General features: G+C 57.2%; 1 protein-coding gene across 5 annotated transcripts in view; it reads left to right on the top strand.

Annotated features, from left to right (window-relative positions):
* The window catches only part of RRBP1 (ribosome binding protein 1), a 69,798-nt gene extending 61,034 nt beyond the window's left edge, over positions 1–8,764 (top strand). For 3 of the 5 annotated variants that reach the window (XM_045528888.1, XM_045528887.1, XM_045528885.1), the window contains 12 exons: positions 661–753; positions 835–918; positions 1,064–1,153; positions 1,879–1,971; positions 2,375–2,446; positions 3,011–3,106; positions 3,732–3,815; positions 5,640–5,756; positions 6,513–6,596; positions 6,917–7,015; positions 7,552–7,695; positions 8,202–8,764. In XM_045528888.1, coding sequence (XP_045384844.1) covers positions 661–753; positions 835–918; positions 1,064–1,153; positions 1,879–1,971; positions 2,375–2,446; positions 3,011–3,106; positions 3,732–3,815; positions 5,640–5,756; positions 6,513–6,596; positions 6,917–7,015; positions 7,552–7,695; positions 8,202–8,240 — 1,095 coding nt within the window. In that variant the 3' untranslated portion in view covers positions 8,241–8,764. The remainder of the gene's footprint in view (positions 1–660; positions 754–834; positions 919–1,063; positions 1,154–1,878; positions 1,972–2,374; positions 2,447–3,010; positions 3,107–3,731; positions 3,816–5,639; positions 5,757–6,512; positions 6,597–6,916; positions 7,016–7,551; positions 7,696–8,201) is intronic. The other 2 variants (XM_045528886.1, XM_045528889.1) reach the window with 2 other exon arrangements.
* Positions 8,765–14,498: the final 5,734 nt, after the last annotated feature.

Here is a 14,498-nt window from a genome sequence, read left to right as displayed (position 1 = left end):
ATGGCTGCTTATGTCCTTTGGTTCCTTTTCCTTTTTTGTGCTTTGAATGGGAGCTGCTGGCTCTTCCTTGAGGACCAGTTGGGGCTCCAGGCCCAGCACAGCATGGGGCGTAGAATCACACTTCAGGAGGGACATGACCAGAGACAGGGCGGGCCACGTGCTCTGTCTTCTCTGAGTGGGCTCTGGCTCCGCAGAGTGGGAAGGCTGGGCCCCACTGTCCGTCTGTGCTGGCTGCTGGGAGTCGTGCTGCTTCTCTTCCTCCATATGCTGCCCCGTCGTAGCTCCTGCCTTCAAGGCACCGAGTGTCCCCAGCTGCCCCTTCCCACCCTGGCCCCACACCAGTTGGCACCCCCTTCCCCGCCCCCACACGTGGAGAGCTGATGGAACCCGCACACCTGCTGGGGGGCACCTGCCAGCCGGGGCAGGGCGGTCCCCCTCTTCCATTAGAGCTTAGTCTGTTTAACGTTGACCAGCAGGGGCTGGGGCGTCTCCGTCTTCAGGCAGCCCCTGGAGCCGCTTGGCTTCTCCTTTGCTTCTTGTCCCTCCTTGGACAGCTGAGGGCCTGTCCTTTCTGGGGTGGTGACGCAGGCATGTCAGTAAATACCCTGAGGGGTGCCCTGCGCCTCTAGCTGATGCCCTTGTCCCCTGCCAACCCTTTAGGAGGAGTCGGAGAAGCAACTCCGCCTGACTGAGACGCAGACCAGGGAGGCCCTCCTGGCTCTGCTCCCTGAACTCTCTGTCTCGGTACACCAGGTAGGAAGGGTGGGTGGCTCCTGGGGACCCTACTGCTCCCAGGGAACATCCCTGGGCCTCACCATGCACATTTTGTTGCAGAGTTACACTGAGTGGCTGCAGGAGCTCAAAGAGAAAGGCTCTGAGCTGCTGAAGCAGCCACCAGCTACCACGGAGCCCCCTGCGGTAAGTGGGGCTGCCAGTGTCCCCACAGTCTCCCCTGGGGGGAGAGGGCTGGGACGGGGAGGATGCCCGACCTCATTTTAGTGGGCACCAAGAAAAAAACCATTGTGCTTGGCTAACTGGCACCTGCTCTGCCCTCTGCCGTCAGGACCTGGCCTCCAAGTTAAGGGAGGCTGAGGAGACCCAGAGCACCCTGCAGGCAGAGTGTGACCAGTACCGCACCATCCTGGGCGAGACGGTGAGCGAGACTGGACCCGGTGGGGGTCCCTCCCGCCCCTCGAGGGGTTGCCAGGAAGGAGAGCTTCAGGACTTACAGGGAGGGAGGCAGGTGGTGTTTCGGAGAGGCCCACTGGCTCTTTGTGGCCTCAGGCAAGTCACTTCCCTGCTCTGGGCCCCGTTTCTTTGGCTGAATGGTAAAGGGCGGGATAAGGCTCTGAGGTCATCACTGCTCTGTGCTGAGGAGAGGGCTGAGCGGCAGGCTCGGGCCGGTCTCTCGGGGGAGGAGAGACTCGGTTATTGCAGAGGATGATCAGGCAGACGGCCATGGGGAAGGGCGAGGTAAGTGGCTGGCTGTGGGTTGAACCCCCGTCTCCTGGTGACTCCAGGCTTGATGCTAGGTCCGTCCCTACCTTCTGGCCACCCCGTCCTGTGCTCCTGGTCCTTGGACCCTAACAAGGGCAGCGCTGGTGGCAAAGCCCAACAGTGGGGAGAGTCCTGAGGACCCTTCCAGGTTGCAGACCGCATTTCCCTGTGAGGCCCTGCAGCCGGTGTAGACGCCAGCCAGAGGCCCTCCCTCCCGGAACAGCAGCCACGTTCCCTCCCCATGCTGTGCGGACTGTAACAGAGTCACAGCAGGGGAAGCACTGGCAGCTTGTCACGGGGGCCGAGGGGCAGAAGAGGCGGTTGTATCCATGTGGGGTGGGGCCCGGGAGGAAACGGCGCCTCAGTGTGCTGTCCCCGCAGGAGGGCATGCTCAAAGACCTGCAGAAGAGCGTGGAGGAGGAGGAGCAGGTGTGGAAGGCCAGAGTGGGCGCTGCAGAGGAGGAGCTGCAGAAGGTACCAGTGGGCCCTGCACAGCTCCTGGGGCTCGGGGAGCCAGTCATGACCTGCTAAGACACACAGCTGGACCGGAATTCTGTGAAGTCCAGGGGGATAGTTGACAGGGTCATCTCTTTCACTTATGAGACTTGTGTGTCTCGGTTGGTGTTTTTCGGTGATGCCCTGTAAAGCGCAATTATGGGATAGCAGCTGAGCTTCCCTGTCTCCAGGAGGCCCCTGTCCCCAGGCCCACCCCCAGGAACACGCTGCTGGAGGGCGCCAGAGCGACTGGCTGGGGTTGGAGGGGTGGGTGCGGCCCAGTTTCTTGAGCTGGACTGGTCCTGCCCGGGTCTCAGGGTGGCCTCGGTCAGGAGACGTCCCCCAGGTCCTTGTCTGATGGGACCTTTCTCTTGCTTTGTAGTCACAGGCCACAGTGAAACATCTTGAAGAGATTGTAGAGAAGCTAAAAGGAGAACTTGAGAGTTCAGATCAGGTATGTGGGGCTCTGCCCAGAGAGCCCTTTCTCCTGTCCCGTGAGCCTCTTAGAAAGTGACATTATGGAGAGCACTCTAGTTGTTTTTCCCTCATGGACCACGTGCCTTAAGAGAGGCTGTTGTCTCCCAAGCCGAGGGATGTTGTCTGTCCTGTTCTTCCTTGGTGAGAGACATTACACCCCAGAATGGCCTGTGCAGATTGCTCGGCCCTGGTAAACAGTGGCTTCTGTTGCGGCCTTCAGAATCAAGGTGGCCCCACTGCTCTCTTCAGACACCACAGTGAGTCCAGGCCTTGGAGAAGGTACCTTGTCACCTGCCCTTGCAAGTGAATCTCAGAGCTGTCCTCTAGCAACGCCTGAGGTCTGAGAGCCTGTCAGGAACCAGGTGTGCGGAGTTCAGGGCACCATTTCCTGGAAGGGTTCTGCTGTCACTGCTGGTTTCTTGTGGGCCTTGGAGGTCTCCTGACAGCCTTTGCTTATCCAGGGCCAGCCTGTGCCCTGTGCTTAGTGTCCTCCTGCGGCCGGCTCGAGGCTGCTGACGTGTGCCTGTGCGTGTCCATGCAGGTGAGGGAGCACACCTCGCATCTGGAGGCAGAGCTGGAGAAGCACATGGCAGCCGCCAGTGCTGAGTGCCAGAACTATGCCAAGGAGGTGGCAGGGGTGAGTCCGGCTCTCCCAGGACCGCAGCCCCTGCCCAGCAGAGTCTGGTCCTCCCTGGAGCTGCTGCTCCTCAGCCTCTGGGAGCAGTTCTCACGTGAGCCTTAAAGTCTGGGTTTTCAGCTTTGGCTGACTCTCGAGGACTCCTCATGGGGCTGTCGGGCCTGAGGCATGTCTTGGGCAAGTTTCAGAGAAGCAGCCCCCCCCGCTGACGGAGACCTGGCATTCTAGGTCAGCCCCTGGGACTCCCAGCAAGGGAGTTCTCTGCCTGGCTCGCTGACATCATTTCCAGTGGGGAACGGATTTAAATCTGATACTGTTTTCTGACTGTTCTGAAGCAGAGAGCACAAACCTGGCACCCCCAATTCTGGTTTAATCTCAAACTTTTGGCCTTTTTTTGCAAGAAATAATCCATAAACATTTGCGATGGGCTGAGCCAGGTGGGCAGTGAATGCCATCCTTCCTAAGTCTGTGGGAAGCCGTGGGAGCCCAGTGCCCTGCCCTGCCCTGTGTTCTCCTCGAGGGTTTTGGTTGATGGCTGCATTAGGTTTCGTGTTCAAGTGCAAACTCACAGGAGCCGGTTTTCTCTTCTCTCTTCTTTCCCATCACCGGGCTGTTTCTCCCCAAGTTGAGGCAACTTTTATTAGAATCTCAATCTCAGCTGGATGCAGCCAAGAGTGAAGCCCAGAAACAAAGTGATGAGCTCGCCTTGGTAGGTGGACTTGGTGTCCCTGGGGTGGGAAGTGTGACCTGGGAGTTGTGTGTGTCAGTGAATTTGCCAGTCACATGGTTACATCCACTCAAAAGTAACAAAGCTTAGCAGAGGGGACCATGTCGTCAGTTTAGCTGTGTGGGGCAGGCTTCATGGGCCCTTCTTGTACATTTGCCCAAAACTCTATGCCTGTGGCAGTGGGGACCAGAGTGTTTACGCTCCGTTTCCCATCCCCAGCCACCTGCTCCAGGCAGTGGGAGCTCTGGGGGTCTGCATTCCCTGTGAGCCCATTGTGTCCCCTGGGGGCATCAGGGACACTGCGACCCTTGGCAACACAAGAGCAGGAGGCCTGGGAGTCCCTCCTGGCCTGGCTACCCCTCACCCAGTGGCTCTCAGCAAGCTCCTGGCCTTCTGCGGGTTTTTCTCGCCTCAGCGATGGCTCACACCCGTTCAGTCAAACCCGCAGCCGTGCAGGGAAGACTGCTCCCTGCCTTGCCCAGTACCGAGTGCTGATTGCAGAAAAAGACAAGCAAGCCTCACTCGTAGACGGAAGGAGCGCCCACCACACAGCAGCCTCAGAGGGACCCAAGTCCCAGCTCCTTGGCACATTGGGCCCAGTGGGGCCTCGCTGGACCTGGTACCAGCGTGGGGCCGGGGCTGTAAGCAGCAGCTACAAGGCCGCAGACACGGTGTGTTTGGTCTGTACGGTCTTTTAAAATCTCGAATTGGTTGGCAACACTTAGAAATTGGGAGATTTTGAATAAAAATGTGCAGCTCTGGCTTTCTAAGGAGGGACAGAAGGTCTGGTCCCTGGAGCTGGCATTGGCTGCAGCATCCAGTGAGTGTGGCACATGCTCCCAACTCCCTGGGTGGCCCCTGGTCATTCGGGTCTTAACCTGGGCCACACACCAGAGAGTGGGTACTGCCCAGACCAAGTCTCCCAAGTCTGGGGCCACTCACTGAGGTCTTCGGCTAAGCCAGGCCTGGGTGACAGGGGTATAGCCCAGGCTTGGGGTGCATGAGGGAAAACCCCTCAGAGTTTCTTGTCACCCTTCAACTGTGCAGTTTAGCTTCTGCCTTTGGGGGCTGGGGTGGGGGAGGGAAAGCAGTGTAGGGGCAGCCCCTGCACGTGGGCTTGCTCCTCGGAGCAGGGCCTCTTGGATGGGGCCCGAGGCCACCCATGTTTCCTGGGGAGCTCCTGCCAAGGGCCCTAGCCAGGTGTCCTGATTGGAACTTTCTCAGGTGACACCACTGCCCTTCAAAGTGGAGGCCCAGTGGTCTGGGGGCCTCATGGAACATCAGATGTGTCAGCCCCAGCGATGGAGCTCAGAGGTGGGGGACCTTGTTTGGCAAGAACATCATCCCATAATCTTTCCTAGACCCCAGAAGGGGCTCTGAGGAATAACTGCATTCTTGGAGAAGAAACGCAGGGGATAGACAGCGTTGTTGGCGCCTCCTGTTCCGTTTGGATTCCTTAGCTCTGTGCGGGCTGTGTCCCTCAGGGGTCACCTCGCTCTCCGGGAGGGCTCCCTGCCCATTGGGCCTTGGAGCAGAACACACAGGTCTCATCCGTCCAGAGGCTTGTTGGTCTCAAGGCTTCTATGTAGCTCAGGTCAAGGGTTGTGACCTTGGCCCCTGCCCCAGCAAACCATCATGGGGGTGGGCACTTGGACACAGGTCCCAGTTACCAAACCAGGTCCCTGAAGGGGCTTTAACTGTTGAGAGCAGCCTTGGTCCTCCAAGGGAGATCCGAGTGTGTGAGTGTGTGCAGGGTGGGCGTGCGACCGGCCGTGTATTTGCACAAACCCACCCTCCCTGTTTCAGGTCAGGCAGCAGTTGAGTGAGATGAAGAGCCACGTAGAGGATGGTGACATAGCTGGGTCCCCGGCTGCCTCCCCAGAGGCACCCCCAGCCAAGCAGGACCCTGTCGAGGTTAGGGCGGTGAGCTGGCCCCAGACACATCACTAACCCCAGGTGGAGCGCAGGCTCCACGGCCTGTTCTGACTAAACGCCTGCGGCTGTGCTAGTCTCCACCCCGCCCCCCGCTCCCCTTGCCCTGATGAGGGCCACCAGCCTCAAATGACAATGACGCAGGGAAGGTGGTGGGGTGCAGAGGCCAGGGAGCGGGGAGGGGACTCTCGGCCTTAACAGCCTGTGAGGGAGGGGCTCAAGGGCGCCTGCGACTCGGGGTCTGCGCCCACAGGGCTGGGGGAGCAGCCCTGGGCAGGGTCTTCAGCCACAGAAGGGGACTTGGCCCCATGGTAGCCCTTGCTGGGACATCACTAGCAGGATGTTTGCTCGCCAGGGTTTTGATCTAAGTGATAGCTGCTGAGAGCCCTCGCCAGGAGGCAGGGGCCTGTCACCAGGGTGGCTGTGGTGTGGCTGCCGGGGCAGTTCCCACTGTGGGACTGGGGTTCTGAAGCATCTTTCTTGTCCTGTGGGTCTCATTAATGGCACCTGAGGTTGCAGAGGTCCCATCAGCCTCTCTTCAAACACGCCATCTTCCATGCCAGGGCCTGGGGTCCCATCTCCCCAAGGGGGGCATGTTGCAGATTCCTCAGTTGGGTGGGGAAGGCCAAGGAAGCGCTAGAAGCAGCTGGAAGGTGGGCCCATGGTCTCAGCCTGCCCCGGAGCCCTGTGTCCCCAAGACGGTGCTTCGCCAGGTTCCCACGCTATGCTTGCGATGTCTCCCCACAGCTAAAGACGCAGCTGGAGCGGACAGAGGCTGTCCTGGAGGACGAGCAGATGCAGAGGCACAAGCTCATGGCCGAGTTTGAGGAGGTCAGGCCCTGCCCGGGCTCTCAGCCCCCACTAGCTTTTGGCCTGAGTCTCCAGGGGGCACCAGGGGGTGGGCCCAGCCGGGTGGGCACCTTGGGGCCTGTGGGTGGTCTGTGTCCTCAGGTCTTCTGAGGGGCTGGTGATCTCGGGCAGTCTCCTGCCTCCCGGGACATGCGGGTCCTGCCCGCTCATCCCAGCCAGAGGCTCGAGCTGTCCCCCATCAGGCTACGGGTGTCCCCGGTCCCCAAGCTTGCTTGGTGGTGGTTGACGGCTCGACTATGTGTAAGGCGTCTCACCCAGACCCTGCTCCCCTCTCTGAGAAGGCTCAGACTGTGGCATGTCGGTTACAAGAAGAGCTGGAGAAGCTCCGCTCCGCCGGGCCCCTGGAGTCTTCAGAAACAGAGGAGGCCGCGCAGCTGAAGGTAGCGGGCGGCGGGCGCTGGGGTGGGGGTCGGACCTCTGGGGTCTGCTGCAAGGCTGGGGCCACTGAGGCCAAGAAGGGGAGACTGGGCCAGCCCTCAGCACCGGCTTACCCTTGTCCCCACTTGGTGGGGAGCATCTTGAGGCCTCTCAAGCAGATCCAGGCTTATTTGGGGGAGGGTCCTAACCCTGCAACGTCATGTGCTCACATGGCAGCCACTAGTTGGTGTGGCTGTTTAAACGAAGTCAGTTCCTCAGCCTTGTGCCAGGTGCGGCAGCCACGTGTCTCATGGCTGCTGCACTGGACAGTGCAGGGCGACCGTTTCGTCGCAGAAAGTTGTCCCAGCAGCTGGCAGACAACAGGACGCAGGCTGTGCCAACACAGGCTGTTTCCTCCCAGCCATCACTGTCTGTCCGGGTGACCAGGAGATGCCTTCCTTGTGCCCCCAGAGGGCCCGGTCCCCAGGGCTTTAGGGCCTATGTTCACAGCTGTGGTGGCCCTCCTGCTGCTGACCCCCTCCAACCCTGTGACCCGCAGGAAAGACTAGAAAAAGAGAAAAAGTTAACAAGTGACCTGGGGCGTGCTGCCACCAAACTGCAGGAGCTTTTGAAGACAACCCAGGAGCAGCTGGCACAGGAGAAAGACACAGTGAAAAAGTTACAGGAACAGCTGGAAAAGACAGTGAGTGTGCCCTGTCCCTGCTGGGACCACACTTGGGGTTTAGCCCACACTGGGCGTAGGTGGGAGTTGGAGCTGCTGGGAGGTGGGCACAGTGCTGGGAGCCCCATGGAGGAGAAGTGGAACTCGACCAGTGGTGGGGACAGGGACTTTCTAACATGGCATCAGCCCACCAGGCCCAGCACCCCCCTGCTTCCCTCGGTGGGAAGGGACGTCTGACCCCCTCTGCCGGCCCAGGTCCTCCCTTTGCAGCCCACAGGGGCCCCTCAGCCAGTGCCCCTGCCACAGGCCCAGCCCCCGGCTGCAGGAACACGGTTTCCCCGCCAGACTCGAGGCCCCAGCTCTCCTCTGCACCCTCAGTTGGGGCTGGCCCTGGGTTCCTGTTCTGTGGACTGGCTGGGGATACTGAGGCAGGGAGAGGCCCAACTGTCCCTAGGCCTTGGGGGCAAGTGGCTCTGCCTCGGCTCCTCGGCCCAGCCTGGCCCTCACTCCGCCCTCTTTGTTCCCAGGAGGACGGTAGCAGCTCACAGGAGGGCACCTCTGTCTGAGCCTCCTCTGTGGAAAACGAAGTTACTGTTCAACTTACCAAAATGCCTTACACATTCCTTACATAAACCAACCAACCAATACAGCGTTATCCAGGCCCAACTTCCGGTAGCTCCAAGAGAAGCCATTCGAGACAAGAGTCTCTTAGAGCCACAGAAATAGATCTTCCAGACCCCCGTTTGTGAAAGAACCTTTGTCACATTTGATAAACACTATTCCCGGGAGCAGCCCAGGACCGTGCCGCGCAGACGCCAAAGCCCTCGTCAGCCCTGTGCCAGCCCCCACGGGTGTGCCAGGAGGCCGCCGCTCTGGGGATCTGTCCGTCAGTGCAATTGTCTTTTCTCAGTGGGGCAGGGCCGGGAGGTGGCCGGGACCAGGTGGTAAGTTCTCGAAGGCTGTGGGGCAGACTGGAGGGCGCAGCCCAGCCCAGAGAGGCAGCAGCCCCACACCCCTCGAAGTTGCCAAGCAGAACTGACGTGTGACCTCCTGGATGTTAATGCCATTAAAACCAACGTTGTTGCCCGGCGCTGCAGTCTCTGGTCTCGTGCTGGAGCTCCCCCGTCCGGCTGTCGGGCCCAAATTCTGGGGGACAGCAAGTGTGGTCCCCGGCTCCGTGTAGAGTAGGGGTGGGGCTCGCTGCTGCCCAGCCCCCCAGCGCTTCTCCGTGTTGCCTCCCAGGTCCCAGTGCCAGCGGGCAGGGTAGGGGACAGGGCCTGTGACACCTGGTAGCCAGATGCACTGACTGCTGTCCCCTGCCCTCGAGGTCCTGAGGTTTCTGTGAGCAGGGCTGGTGGCCGGGGCTGCTGTGTGAAGGAGCACAGTGAATGAACAGGGGCCTTTGTCCTGGCTGGGGCTGGGGCGAACGGCCACTTCGGGAGGGGTGGTGCATGCCGCAGCAGCCTGCTGCCTGCCCTCTGGAAGCCATCTCACGGGGGGACACCAGCTCAGACCTGTGACCCTCACACCTAGTGTCCTTGGTGGCCCATGGCTGTGTGGTCCAATAGAACCTTAGCCCCAAGAAGTGCATAGGGGCTCTTGGTAAGCAACGGGGACCTGGAACTTAGGTAAAAAATGGTATTTACAGGCTCAGAGTCACAGGGGGACCTGAACCAGGCCAGGAATGGAAAGTGGGTCTGAGCAGCTCCGGGGTCTTGGGGGCCAGCATCACCCAGTCTTGTCAAGGAGCTTCCTCGACCAAGCGCTGTTCCACTTTGAGCTCCCTGCCAAGCCTCAGAATTCTGGCAGAGAGTCCGATTGGCACAACCGGGCTGGGGGACAGCTGGGGCACCTGGATGACAGGTCCTACAAGAGCACGGGGAGAAGGGAGGGTGAGAGCCCAAGAGGCCGAGTCTCCACAGCCTGCCCTGGGATCTCTGCACCTCATGGCCCCTTTAGGTGGTGGGTGCGATTCTGGGGGTGGTTGTCCAGAACCTCAAGGCCTCGGGAAGTATCTCTGCACGTTGTGTATGCTCTTGTCTCCTTCAGCTCCCACACACGCTCAGCGTCTGCCAGGCTCTTAGCACCTGTCTGGGCCACCTAACCATGCGGTGGCACTTGTGTGTGAGTGGTTGTCCAGGAAGCAGGTGCTGGAAATCCTGGGGAGGTTCCGGAAGAAGTGGCTTCGGCTAGAGCTCACGGGAGGAGGAGGTGTTTGCTGGGGTGGGGTGTTGGGGGGGGTTCTCAGCCATGGGGACAGCGGTGCAGAGGCCAGGCTGCGAAAGGCAGGGAGGCTGAAAAGGCACACGGGGCCATGTTATGAAGGCCAGGGGCACTGGACCGGCTAAGGCAGCAGAGCTGCTGAGGGTTTTCAGCCAGAGGAGTCAATCATACCTGTTCTAGAACTCTCGAGAGGGACCTCACAGGTCTTGGGACACTGACACCACGGTTTCTGGCAGGGAGACTAGAATGGAGTGTCTGTACGTGGCTGGCCCTGTGCTTGGCTCTCACCTGAGGTGAGCCTCACCTGGGGAAAGGCAGAGGTTTCAAACCCACTCTGCCGCCTGGCGGTGCATGGCAGCCTGCGTGGGTTGGGGGTTGGAGGGAAAGAGCTGGGTCCAATTGGGAGCGTATGGGACCCCATGAAGAGCTGCCAAGCAACCACTGGCCCCCTCAAAACTGCACCTGTGTGCCTTTGTGTCTGGAGCAGGGGCTGAGGGTGGGGGAGGCAGATCTCCGCACATGGGTGGCCTTAATGCAACGTCAGTTTGGGGCCCTGGCGAGTGGGTGGGGGAGCAGGCCAGACCTGTGCCTGGCACCAGGCCTCCTGCCAAATCGCCATCGTGGGCCTGGGAGCCTGCATTTCCCCATCACCTGTCTCACTGTGGAACTGCGGGCCCCTGTGCTGGGTAGAGGCCCTCTGGAGGCACAGGAAGTGGGGGTACTCATTTTGAGCAGAGGAAAGGGGAGACCTTGGGAGAGACAAGGGACGCTGAGGGTGCCAGTCTGCTACCTGTGGGTTCTACGGTGCAATGGCTGCTCCTCCTCAGCCCACCTGGTGGGAGCCCAGTGTCTACTGTGGGTAGGAGGGAAGACAGAGGCAGGCACAGAGCAGGGTGTGGGCCACCTGGGGAGGTCAGGAAAATACCACTCAAGTCCCCAAGCCCTGGGCTGCAGCCCATTACCAGCCTGTGGCCTGTTAGTAAAGGGCTGTGCGTCGCTGCCTGAGCTCTGCAGCACCTCCACCCCCGACACCCATCCCCAGTCCATGGAAAAATTGTCCTCCATGAAACTGGCCCCTGGTGCCAAAAAAGTTGGGGACCACTGACTTAAGGGACCTAAGGCCCCCCCTGTCCCCATGTACCCCAGCAGGGTATGAGCAGCCCTTGGGCCCAGTAGAGGCCTCTGGGAGAGGCCGGCAGAGGGCGCCCGAGTTTGCCAGGCAGCCTTCTGGGCTGCCTTTCCCCAGCGGGCTGTGCCTGGGCAAGCTTCCACCATCGGCTGGGAGGAGGAAAGAGGCGCTCAGGAGTGTTATGTAAAGCAGCAGCCGTCAGCAGATTTCTTGCAAGAGGTTAATAACCCCTCCTTGCCTCCCCTGACGGTGTTCAACATGGTACAGAGCCTGGATCACTGGCCTGGCCACACAGCTCTCTGTCCTGCAAGTGCACCAAGTACTGGAGAAGTGGTTTTTGTGGGCCTGGTAACAGGGAGCACTGCTCTTCCCAGGCCTGGCTTCACAAGGCCATTGCCTGGGCTTGGCAGGGCTTCTGCATCTTACCTTGCCAATACTAGGGCTAGGAGAGTCCTGAGAACATCGTGCCTACACCCTCCCCTTTAGAGTAAAGCTCCAGGGTCACATTGAGCCTAACAGCACCTCCTGACCCAGGAGCCCCTCACGCAGACAGGCTCTTCTGACCAGCTTACTCTGGTCACCTCTGTGCGATACCCAGTGAAAGGCACAGGCACCAGGACGTCTTGCCCGCAGGCCACACCTGCACCACCTGGAGAAGGAAGCAGTGCAGTGAGAACAGGGAGAGCAGGGAAACCAGCAAAGCTTTGGTGGGCAGGATAGAGGGAAGTGAGATTTTAGAAAGCAGTCTACACCCTCTACAAATGCCTTCTCCTTGTACTTCCTTCAGGTTCGAGTCTAATGGGAGCTCAGTGCAAAAGAAATGTACTGCTTTCCTTCTTGCCCCTTTCAAATTGCGTCACTGACCAAGATCTAACCTTTGAATTCCAGATGTCAGAAATTAAGTGGAGGGCCGGGCTCAGTGGCTCACGCCTATAATCCTAGCACTCTGGGAGGCCAAGGCGGGAGGATTCCCTGAGCGTAGAAATTCGAGACCAGTCTGAGCAATAGCAAGATCCCATCTCTACTAAAAACAGAAAAATTAGCCGGGGGCTGTGGCACTCACCTGTGGTCTGAGGCAGGAGGACCACTTGGGCCCAAGAATTTGATGTTGCAGTGAGCTGTGATGACGCACTCTAACCAGGGTGACAGAGCAAGACCCTGTCTCACAAAAAAAAAAAAAAAAAAAAAAAAATGAAGTGGAACTCTCCAGAGGTGCAGTGGGAATAGCTCAGGAACAGAATAGGAGATCCGAGTTTTTGTCCCAGTTCTGCCATTTACAAGTCAAGTGAGCTTTAGGCAAGTTACTTCACCTCTGGGCTGGCTACTGAGGTTCTGTCCCTTCCCAGCTGCCTTTCTGGGACTGGGCAGAGCCCAAGGAGAGCCCTCACCAGCCAGACACAAGTTACTCGAGCCTTCCTCCCACTGAAAAACCCCGGCTCCTGGAACAGCCCCCTTCACTGCTGCCCCCACCAGCCACGATGCAATTAATATCCCTTCTTCCAGCTGCAGCCCGGCTGGAACCCACTGTAGAGCCTGTTGTATTTCAGAAATGCCCAAAATTATTAGAAATGATGTGTCCTTGGGCATACATAGTCTCTGACAGTCCAAAGGGCAATGAACATGTCAAGAAACAGAAATTACACTTCCTGCGTCTGCTGGACCAGCCAGCACTCTGGGCAGTTCTGCAGAGAGGAAACCACGAGACTAAACCTAACTGTGTTATCTAAATCACTGTGTTCACTATTTTCTCAGAGATTAATATTCTCTGAAATAAACTTCAGTCAACCTCTGATGGAATTCTGTTTGCTTCTTTCTCAGGGCAAGAGTAGCCACTAGATGAACCCTAGGTCAGCTTTCCATACATTTTTGTAATGTATTAACACTCGTGAAGATGTAAATGTATTTTCTGCAAACAGACTACACCTGCAGCTTTATTCTTGATCAAGCTGAGCTGAGGTCTAAACCCTAATTTTGTACCAGAATCACCTGGAGTGCTTGTTAGCACGGTTCCTGGGCCAACCTCAGGAATCCACTAAAACTTTCTCAAAGGTTTCTCTAGGTAGAGACATAATTAGTAGCATCTCCCCAATTTCTGGAATAAAAGTGGGGTGCTGGGACGTGTTTACATTCCATTCCATCCCTGCATACTGTTTGAAATCCTCCCCACAGCGCATCTCTCTCGCGTGTGCGTGGGCCTGCGCGCAGCAGGGCGGCTGTACGGAGGGAAGTCGTGCCACACTTCACAAGCCGAGACCGCAGGACAGACTTTCTCCTTCTGACACTCCTTGACCAGACACCTGGCTTTACCTACATGGCTGATTCTTGAGTAAGCCAGCCTTGGGCTGGAGACACTTCCCTGGAGGCCCATTAACATACAGTCACTAAAAAGCACTGCTGTGCGGTACAGAAAACAAATTCAGGATAAAAGGAGGACAAGCAGCCAGCATTATTTTCCAGGTAACTTTGAAGGAAGTATTTTGATTTAAGCACAATAACCTCTTCTGCCTCCCAAAAGCCTGGCATTTGGATAAACATTTGGAATAAGAAAAAGGCGTGCACTTACACAGACCTAGAAGGCACAGCCTGTCCACAGCTCGGCTATATGGCACAGCCGATCGCTCTGAGGCTACAAACCTGTTCAGCATGTCACTACCGGACCACCAGATATGCAATATGTCATTGACCAAAATGTTATGCAGCACGTAATTGTGTATCCAAATGCTAACCATGTTATGGCGTATAGCAGGACAATGTATAATTTTCCCTTTTTTCTATTTTCTAAAATTTAAACGTGATTTTATTAACCTTTATAATCTAGAAAAGTTTAACAAACATTGAAGTAAATTAAAAAAGAAAAAGGTTTCCAATGGTTACACCAACTTTCTTAGTCAGAGGGAGCAGCTGTGACCATAACTGTCAGAAATACCAAAACCTCAATGACATATCCCATATGGAAAGCAAAATCCTTTATTCCCAATTCATACATGAATAATTACACAAGAGATAAGTTTAAAATGCTTCCTTTATTACATAAAGCCATTACTGCTACTTCTAAGTTCAACTATTTACGCATCTCTATACTGTTCAGTGTTATGCCTGTGATGCTGACAACAGTCATATCCAAGTGTCATGAACAGTGGCTCCCTGCAAGTGTCAGCCTGGTACCTGCTCCCACTTTACACAGTCCACAAGCTGCCCTAGAAAACTAAGTTCTCCCAGGCCCCAAAGTAAACATATACTCAATGTTCTTCCACACTTTATTGTATCAGAAGCAGCACAGTTCTGAAGGAGACACAATTAAAGTTATCACCGGTATCCTAGCTCATCAATATACCCTTTTATCATTTTCATTAACAAAGCAGATTACAATGGTGCCCTAATTTGCATTATAATTAGTTGTTACAAGACACTGCACATTCTCCTGAGGACACACCATGATTTCCAAGATGCAAGGTCACTCAGAACAGTCTCC

The sequence above is a fragment of the Lemur catta genome, chromosome 17 (assembly GCF_020740605.2).
Source record: "Lemur catta isolate mLemCat1 chromosome 17, mLemCat1.pri, whole genome shotgun sequence".
Classification (NCBI taxonomy): Eukaryota; Metazoa; Chordata; class Mammalia; order Primates; family Lemuridae; genus Lemur; species Lemur catta.
This window is presented reverse-complemented; position numbering and strand designations above follow the sequence as displayed.